General features: G+C 45.3%; 1 protein-coding gene across 1 annotated transcript in view; it reads right to left on the reverse strand.

Moving 5' to 3' along the window:
* The window catches only part of TTLL10 (tubulin tyrosine ligase like 10), a 41,772-nt gene that overhangs the window by 11,242 nt on the left and 20,519 nt on the right, over positions 1–10,011 (reverse strand). Inside the window, exon 10 of the mRNA XM_069079562.1 lies at positions 9,160–9,220. Coding sequence (XP_068935663.1) covers positions 9,160–9,220 — 61 coding nt within the window. The remainder of the gene's footprint in view (positions 1–9,159; positions 9,221–10,011) is intronic.

Genomic DNA, 10,011 nt, shown 5'->3' on the forward strand with positions numbered 1-10,011 from the left:
GAAGAGGAGGAGGAGGAAGAGGAGGAGGAGGAAGAGGAGGAGGAGGAGAAGAAGAAGGAGGAGGAGGAGGAGAAGGAGAAGGAGGAGGAGAAAAAGAAGGAGGAGGAGGAGGACGAGGAGAAGAAGAAGAAAGGAGAAGAAGAGAGAGAAGGAAAGAGAATGAGGGAGAGAGAGAAAGAGAGAAGAAGAAGAGAGAGAGGAGGAGAAGAAAAGGGGAGAGAGAAGGAGAGAGAGAGAGATGGGAAGAGAGAGAGATGGGGGAGAGAGAGAAAGAGAGAAGACCCAAGATGGAGTCTTGGGGGACAGCCACAGTCATGAGGTTGATTATCCAACAAAAGAAACAAGAAAGAGTGGAAGGGGTCAGACAGGTAGGAGGAGAAGTAGGAGAGAGCTATGTCAGGATAACCCAGGGAGGAGAGAGTAAGCAGGAGAAGTGAGTGGTCAGTACTGCAGAGAAGTCAAGAAGGATGAGAACTGAGAAAAGACCATCATTTTCTGATTTCTCCCCATTTACCAGCTCTCTGTTCCAATCAGCTTGGCCTATCAGTTCTTCCCTGAATATAACAGTCCATCTCCTGCCCTGGGCTATCATGTAGTGCCTCCCCTTCATGTGTGGAATGCTATTTCTCCTCAAATTTCTAGTTTTCTTGCTTTAAAGCACAGCTCCAATGCCACCTTCTACATGAGGCCTTTTGAAATTACTTCCAATATGTTCTCTGTATGTTTTATGTCCCCCCTCCCATTCCCTCCTCTAGAATGGAATGGTAGAATGGAAGCTTCCTGAAGACAAGTCCTGTTCCATTTTTGTATTTTTATACCCAGAGTCTAGCACAGTACTTGGCATGTTATCTGCTTAATAAAAAATTGAATTTAATTCATCAAAATTTGTGGCATGATTCACATATGTGCACACATGTGTGTGCACTTGGGCACATGAGAGGAGTGAGTTTCTCAGGGCCTCTAGGAATAAAGATTACTTTGTAGGGAGAGTTGGTACTATAACTGATTTGTGCAGGCAACCAGAGTGGGCTCAGGGGAGTCCGATTCCTCCCTTCTGCCCCCAGGACTCTCTTTTCATGTCTTTTAGTTTCTGGCTAGGACAGGATGGTACTCTGTGGGAAAGGCTGTTCTGTGGATGTATGTGTTTGTATACAGAGAAGCCCCTCACTCTGATCCTAATTCTAGTTCTTTGAGGACTCCCATGGGAAGAATCTCTCTCCACCTCCCCCCTGCCCCGCCTTTACCCTCCACATTTCCATTTTCTGGTGTCTGGTTCTATATAAATTGGGTCTGATGAAGGTGAGGCTTGGTTCTGGCCTTGATTCCTTAGACTCAGATTGGGGCTGTTTTGTTACTGACACCCTCATCCCCACACCCACCTCCCATCCTGAACACTTGCCTGTGGATTCACAGATTGAAGAGCTTCTTTGAAAAGCTGTCCAATGTCTATCACTTGTCCCTGGGAAGAATTGAGAGTCAGTCATGGAGGCCAGCCTGGGAGAGGCGGAGTTGCAGTCCCAATAGAATGGAAATTGGGAGTTTCATCCCTAATGGACATTCCTGTTCCCCTTTCAAAGATGAAGGGCTGGCCAAGATGTCCCCACTACTCACCAAGCCCCTGGAGGAGGTTTTGTTATACTCACATTTCCCCGGTCAATTGAGGGATCTTGGGGATGAATGTGTCTTTCCTCTCTAGTTATGGAAGTCAACCATTTCCTGCATGGGGAGGGGGCAGATGGATGGGATTACCAAGTTTTCTTTGGGTTTCCTTCATGGTAATTGCAGAAAAAGGTAGGGAGGAGTGGACTGGAGGGCTGGGACAGTCTGAGAGTGCCAGCTCAAAGTACTGGATTCTCTTCTTCAGGGGAAAGATTCACCCAATTCACCCTCATCCCTCCTCTGCTCAGAGAGCAAAAAATGTGCCATTCCCTACACTTCCAAACCTTGTCCTTTATCTTTCTTTGACTTTTCTCTTTCCCTCCTCAGTTGCTAAATCTTGGCCATTTCCCCTCTTCCAGCATCTCCATCATCTGAGTTCTACATTCAATCCTCCATGGTCTCTAGCCTAGCAAAGATCCTTGTACTCTCTTGCCTAGACTCTCATAACAGAATCCTAGCTGTATCCTTTTTTGTCTCTGACCTCTCCATTCTTTCACATGACACCAGACTCATCTTCCTAATGACCTGAACTGACCATGTCATCTTGATGCTTACAAACCTACAATGTTTGACCCAGCAATACCATTACTAGGTCTGTATCCCAAAGAGCTCATAAAACATGGAAAGGTACCCACATGGACAAAAAATATTTATGGCAGCTCTTTTTGTGGTGGCCAAGAATTGGAAATTGAGAGGATGTCCATCAACTGTGGAATGGCTGAACAAGTTGTGGTATATGAATGTAATGGAATGCTATTGTTCCATAAGAAATGATGAGAGGGAAGATTTCAGAAAAATCTGGAAAGATTTACATGAACTGATGCTGAGTGAAGTGAGCAGAACCAGAACACTGTGCACAGTAAGAGCAATTGTTTGATGACCAACTTTGATAGACTAAGCTCTTCTCAGCAATTCAATGATCTAAGATAGTTCCAAAAAGACTCATGATGGAAAATGCTGTCCACACCCAGAGAAAGAACTATGAAGTATGAATGCAGATCAAAGCAGATTATTTCCTCTTTTTTGTTGTCTTTTCTTTCTCATGGTTTTCCTTTTTTGTTCTGATTCTTCTTTCACAACATGACTAATGTGGAAATATGTTTAATATGATTGTACATCTATAGCCTATATCAGATTACATGCCATCTTGGGGAGGGAGGAAGGGAAGGAGGTGGAAAAATTTAGAACTAAAAGTCTTATAAAAGTGAATGTTGAAAAATAAAAGTTAATTAATTAAAAATAAAGCAATAATAATGTTTTAAAAGTATTTAATTTTTATGATTTTTTGTAAAGACAATTTTAAACATTCATTTTTACAAAATATTGAATTCCAAATTTTTCTCCTTCCCATCCCTTTCTCTAAAGTATATGAAAAGAGGAGGGGTGTGCAGCTAGATGGAACAGTGGACAGAGCATCAGCCCCAGAGTCAGGAGGACCTGAGTTCAAATACAGCCTCAGACACATACTAGCTAGCTGTGTGACCCTGGGCAAGTCACTCAACCCTGATTGCCTTTCAAAAGCAAAAAATTCAAGTATATGAAGGATGACCTCATGGCACCCCCAGGAGAGGAAATGACAGATGATATAATACATCAGAAGAAGAATCTGAAGGCCAACAGCTGGCGACCAGTTTAGGACTCTAGGCCATATACTGTGTTTCTTGTGTATAGTAATCATTTACTCTCTTACATATAGCAGATAGGGATCTAACCTTGAAGCCAGGGTGATCTAAGTTTAAGGTCTGCCTCTGACACATTCTGGCTGTGGGAGTCGGAGCAAATTCCTTAACCCCTTGATGTCCCAAACTATTCTCTGACACTATAAAGTTGCAAGGAAGGGGCTGACCTACCTTGATAGAAGGAATTTCCTTATCTGAGTGCTCACTGTAGCAATGAAGTCACAGGTCCCTACCCTAGTCCTCCATAATCTTGACGCCTTCCTCTGAGAGTGCCGGCAATTTATCCCATCTTATCTTATTTGGACATAGTTCTATGTTGTCTCCTTCATCAGACAGTGAGCTCCTTGAGGGCAGGGACTGTTTTTTGCTTTCTTTGTGTCCCCAGCCCTTAGCACAGTGCCTGGCACATAGTAGGCACTTAATAAATGTTTGCTGACTTGTCTTACTTGTTGATTATTCTTATTCTATTAGATTTCTTAAGAGAGGGTGAGTATTACAGTGACCAAGTGGTTAAACTAGGGTATGGGCTGGAGTGAGCAGAAGCTAGTTGAGGCCCCTTTATGATATTTGCAATAGCTTCATTGACTTGAAGAATGTAATACTCTAAGTATATTATATCAAGGATTCAGGAAAAGAAATGACAGATGGAAAAGTTAGGTAGTCCTTGGTCCTTAGGGTTAGAACATGAAATTAGCCAGATGCTACAGGAAGAAGATGGATATAAGAAAACCATAATGCAGAATCAGCAGAGGATAGATCAAGATAACCAGAGAGTAAATTGATGCAGTGATAGGTCAGCACAGTAGCACTGTTACTGGGACCATGGAGGACGATCTTCCTCCCAAGCTTGGTCTTAGATGGGACCGGTGCAAGACACTGCAAATTGTAATATACGACAACCCAGAAAGGATAGACAGCTCTGACATTTGTCACTTAATGTCCTTTCGTGTTATACGACATTTTGCTTTGTTTGGGTCACAATTGGGGAGGAATCACTGTGCTGGTTTTGGCTTTGGTGTAAATGAGTTGGTGCTCACTGAGTATGAGTTACAGTAGAAAGAGAGGAAGCTGGACTCAAACCATGAATACACCGTGACTTTGGCCCCCATAGCTCCAACTAAAGCCATCAGAAAGTTGGCCACTAATGGGTGATTATTTCGTTTCAGCTAAGCAGAATGAATATAGTGACTGGATAATTCTTTTACTTCATGACCCCATCCACAATAGAAGGTGGAGAGAGGGAGAAAGATCTTGGCTGTCAGCAGGATTCCTGATTAGCACCTAGTTTTTTTTTTTTAAGCAATAGGGGTGAAGTAACTTGCTCAAGGTTACACGGCCAGTTATTTCTGGGTGTGGTGCTAAGTATCAGAGCCTGGATTTGATCCAGGTCATCCCGACACTGGAGCCGGTGCTCTTACTCGCTGTGCTACCTGGCTGCCCCTTAGCACCTAGCTTCAATGAAGGCAGTTTCTAGGGAGGGTCTGAGGACAGTAGAAACTGGAGAATATAGAATGTTAGAACCAAGCTGTAAAACAGAGGATGACCCTTAACATAGGGAATGTTTGAGTTGGAAAGAACATTGGAGACTATCTAGGTCAAAGATTCTTTTTTTTTTTTTAAAGCAATCGGGGTTAAGTAACTTGTTCAAGGTTACACGGCCAGTTATTTCTGGGTGTGGTGCTAAGTATCAGAGCCCAGATTTGCTCCAGGTCATCCCGACACTGGAGCCGGTGCTCTTACTCGCTGAGCCACCTGGCCTCCCCTAAGCAATTGGGGTTAAGTAACTTGCTCAAGGTTACACAGCTAGGTGTTTCTGGGTGGGTGCTAAGTGTCTGAGCCCGGGATTCGATCTCCAGGTCTTCTCAACACTGGAGCCAGTGCTCTTACTCGCTGTGCTACTTGGCCACCCCTAGGTCAAAGATTCTTAACCTGGGCTCTGTGACCTTGCTTTTTTAAAAATTTGTACTATTAGTATTTCAATATAATTGGTTTCCTTTATAATTCTAAGTATTTTATTTCATATATTTAAAAACATTCTTTTGAGAAAGGGTCCATAGGTTTCACCAGACTTCCCAAGTTGTCCAGGACATAAATGAGATTAAGAACCCTTGATTTAAGCCAACATTCTGATTTGACAGAAAGGGAAAATGAGGCCCAAAGAGCCTAAATGACTATTGTAAGGTCACATAGGAAGTTAGAAGCAGATCCCAGAATACAACACAGGTCTCTCAACTCCCCAACTTCACTATCACCATATAGTATGCTCAAGGTATTTCAAATATAAATGACCTCTTTAAGTCTCTAGACTGAACAGGAGACGCAGAAGCAGCCAGTGCTTAGGACCTTCTCAGCACTGGGGTTGTTTCATATCAATATTGCTCTGGGGATGATGCTTCTGAGAGCGCATCTCCTCCCAGGTGGTTGAAAAGGCTGTTGGACAATTCCATAATCAGGGTTCCCTAGCTCTTCTGCAGATCATCTGGTCCAAATGATCATGGACCATCCTGACTTCGTGTACCATCTGCTTTTGTCATGTAGACATACCAATATTTTCCAAACTCTCTCATTATTTGTCTGCAGACTCCACATGGTTCTACAAAGTCGTTCTCCAAATTACCAGTAATAGCAATGGTCTGGAACTCTTTGTGGCCTTCTGAGATGGCTTTCTGAATGGCAGTGCATTCTGCACAGGTGCCTACTGGGTAAAAAGCATTTTCTATGTTGCATCCTGAAAAAATCTTCCTGTCCAGAGTCTGGAGAGTTACCCCCACTGGGAAGTTACTGTAGGGACAGCAGGCAGACTCCTTTTGACTTCTTGGCCCCTGTAAATGAACTGCTCCATCTGAGCTGGATCTAAAGACCCCTGGGTGCTTGGGCATGGGGCCAGACCAATGAGTGCTTGAACCATGGACTTGACCCTGAGGAGTTCTTCTCTCAAGCCAGCAAGAGTCAGAGAGCAGGCAGGCAGTGAGCAATAATTATTTTTTAAAAAATACAATGGTTCCTCTTTGCCGATAGGATTAGAGAGGTGGATGGTTGCTACTTCAATAGCCAAATAATCCAACTCATACCTGAAAGAAACTCTGACAATAATATACCCCAAAATGGTCGTTCAGTTTCTGATTGAAAACCCCCATAGAGGGGAAACCTTCTGTTCCAGACCCTTCCACTTGGACAGCTCTCATGTTTCATGCTTCAATTTTTCTTACAATGTTGCTATTACTGATCTCTCGGTTCTTCTCACTTCACTTTGCATCAGTTCATATAGGTCTTATCATGGTTTGCTTGTTTTTTTCTTAAACCAACTCTCTCATCATTTCTTATAGAGCAATAATATTCCATCACAATCATTCATCACAACTTGCTCAGCTGCTCCCCAATTGATAAGCATCTCCTCAACATCCAATTCTTTGCCACCAGAAAAAGAGCTACTTTCGCCGTTTTTGTACAAATAGGTCCTTTCCCTTTCCCTTTCATCTCTTTGGGATGCAGATCTAGAAGTTCTATTGCTGGGTTAAAGGGTGTGCAGTTTTGAAGCCCTTTGGGCATAGCTCCAAATTGTTCTCTAGACTGACTGGTCCAGTTCACAATTCCACCAGCAGTTTTTTAGTGCATGTATTTTCCTCACCCCCTCCAGCATTTGTCATTTCTGATAAGTGTGAGGTGGTACCTCAGAGTTATTTTAATATACATTTCTCTAATCAATAGTGATTTAGAGTGACTTTTTTACATAAATAAAGGTTTGATTTCTTCTTCTGAAACTGCCCATTCATATCCTTTGACTATTTATCAATTGACAATTTATCAATTGAGGGATGGGGTATTTTTTTATAAATTTGATTCCATTCTTTATAAATTTGAGAAATGAAGTCTGTATCAGAGAAATTTGTTGTAAAGGGAGAGACAGAGAGAGATTATATGTGTGTGACAGAGAGAATGAGAGACAAAAAGAGAGAGAAAGGAGAGGAAGACAGAGAGATAAGAGAGAGGGAAAGACAGAGAGAAATAGACACACACACACAGATCATATGTGTGTATGACAGATACAGAGAGTGAGAGATAGAAAGAGACATAGAGAGAGGCAGAGGCAGAGACAGAGGCAGAGAAACCAAGAGAGTCAGAGAGTCATAGAAAGACAGAGAGAGACAGAGAGAGGTCCCCTGAATGGTACCAGAGGTGAAGGGCTTGGGTATCAGTGAAGGCACTGGGAGGGTTTATCCTTTAGGAGAGAAGACTCAGGGAACATGAGAGCAGGTCTTCAAGTATTTGAGAAATAGTCTCTGGGAAGGATTAGGTTTGTTCAGTTTGGCCTGAGAGAGCAGATCTAGAAACTATGGGTTGAATCTGGAGAGACACAGATTCAGGGTTATTCTCAGGAAAAATTCCCTAACAACAGGAGAAGTCAACATAAGGTATGGACTGCCACCAAGGGTGGTAGTGAGCTCCCCGTTGATGGGATTTGTTGGGAATGTTATAATGGAGAGTCTTACTCAGGTGGAGGTCTCTGGGGTCCCCTCCAGCCCTGTGCCAGGATTCCATGAATCTTCCCTCCCCTCATCATTTTTTAATCTGCACCTGAGGCTCAGTTCTGACCCCAGGTCCTCTAGAGCTCTGGACAGACACTCAAGGCTGGCGAATCCTGTCCAAAAGTCAAACCAATATATGGCAATGGCAGCTGTGTCCCAGATACCAACATCCAGGGGGGGCATAATTTCTTCATGATCTCTAGGTTCAGTGCAGTCTGCTCTTTTGCCCAATGGGCTCCCACCCACTCAGGGGCAGGTTTCTCTTGTGGGGTGCCTTCCTACTGAGACAGGGCAGGCCATTCTTCTCCCTCCCCTCATCCCCCCCATGTGCCTAACCTGGGGAGCTATGCCAAGACATCCCTGATCAGTGCAGGATCAGTTGGGGATGGGGGTGAGGAGAGCAGCGTTGAAGACAGATCATTACTGGTCTTAGTGACCAGTCCCACCCCACCCCATGGTAGAGTCAGACTTCTCCTAGGTTTTCCCTTCCTTTCCCACTACACCCTTTGAGTCTCCTCCCATTCTAGTGCAGTGGAAAGCTCAATGGATCCAGGGTTAGAGGACATGGGTTTGAATTCCAGCCTTGCCACATACTGTGTAGGTGATTTGGGGCTGGTCACTGCCCCATCTGGGACTCAGTTTCTTCATCTCTAAACCGGGGATGGGGTTGGAGTAGATGACCTTCTGGCTCTAAACCCACGATCCTAGACGTCTCCCTCTCAGTTTTCTTCTGTCCTACTATGCACTCACTGAAACTCAGTTTTCTCCAGAAGACCCCTTCTCTGAGGCTGGCTACTCTCATGCTCTTGACAAGATAGAGCAGCAGGAAGAGTGGGCACCCATTGCCCTTTCTGCCTCTCCCTCTGTTCCCTGAACGTTCGCTCTCCTTCCTCCCAACTCAGCTCCAGCCTTTGCCTCCCCAACACTGGCCTCCCAGTTCCTCCACTTCTTCCATTCCCCAAACCTCTGTCTCCTATGAACCTGGCCCACGGGCAGCAGAAGTTATAATTTAGTGCCTTCTTCCCACTCTGCCCTCTCTCCTGGCTCACCTTTCCCCCAAATGAATTTGCCCCAGGCAGCACAATCCCCAGCTCCATCCCTGTCTTTCTTTCCTTCTTTCTCACTAGCCCACGGAAAACCTGAGGAGGGACGTGGCGGGCTCAAGGACCTAGGAGGAAAATGAGTCAGCTTGCTCAATGAAGAAGGGGGTTGTGAAAAGAGACTGTAATATAGGCTTCTAATCAGAGAGAGATGGAGGCCCTGGTCAGGCCTACCCCATCTAGCTGTCTCCTCACCCTCAGAAAGTCTCTGAGCCTTTAAGGGTCCTCCAGGGGCTCTCCCAGCCAGGAACTGGCTCTGGGTGGGGGGAGGGGAGGATTTAGCAAAGGGAGCCCCACACTGCCCCCAATCTGGAGCTGTCCTGGGGTCGTCTGGCCATGTGTCTCAGCAATGCAGAGACAGCTCCAGGTTTGAGCCTGGGATACCAGCCTGCATTCCCCTCCCTAGGGCCCTGATGACTGTGGAGAACTGGGACCTGCAGGAAGGCTTGGGAGGCATGAGGAAGCGTCCCCTACCTGCTGCTGCCACATCTCAGCTGCTGCATCTCCTCTTGGCCTCCCCCTGAGGGATCCTCACTGCCCCGGGATGTCAGGCTGCAACAACCCATCTTCTGCCCTGGAGCTCCCTGGGAGCCTGGGGCCCCTGGTGCGTGGGAACACTTGTCACTGGGTCAGGAGTGCATGAGAAAGTGTAGAGAAGAGGAAGTCTGAGCTCAGAGGTTAGGACAAGTGAAAGCCACAGAATGACAGACTGCATTTCCTCTTCATGTGGGACCCTCTCCTCCCTCTGCCTCCCTCATCATTGCGGGGCCTAGGCTAGCCCATCTCTCTGAGGCACCTTCTGGCACAGTCACCTGGGGCTTCATCTACTAGAAAGCTGAACTGGGATCAATGGACACATACCCAAGGAGGGCAAAGTCAGAGGGAGGGATCCCAATGTCACCTACTGACTGTGAAACTGTGCTCAAATCACTTCCTCTCCCTGGGGCTCAGTTTCCACATCTGTAAAATGAGGGGATTGGTCTAGACAGCCTCACTCTAAATCTAGGCTACTATGAGCATAGTGATATTGAAAGTAAGACATTTTTT

The sequence above is a fragment of the Petaurus breviceps genome, unplaced genomic scaffold (assembly GCF_028583685.1).
Source record: "Petaurus breviceps papuanus isolate PSGF00001 unplaced genomic scaffold, PetGlider_PUasm1.0 91041, whole genome shotgun sequence".
NCBI classification, from domain to species: Eukaryota; Metazoa; Chordata; class Mammalia; order Diprotodontia; family Petauridae; genus Petaurus; species Petaurus breviceps.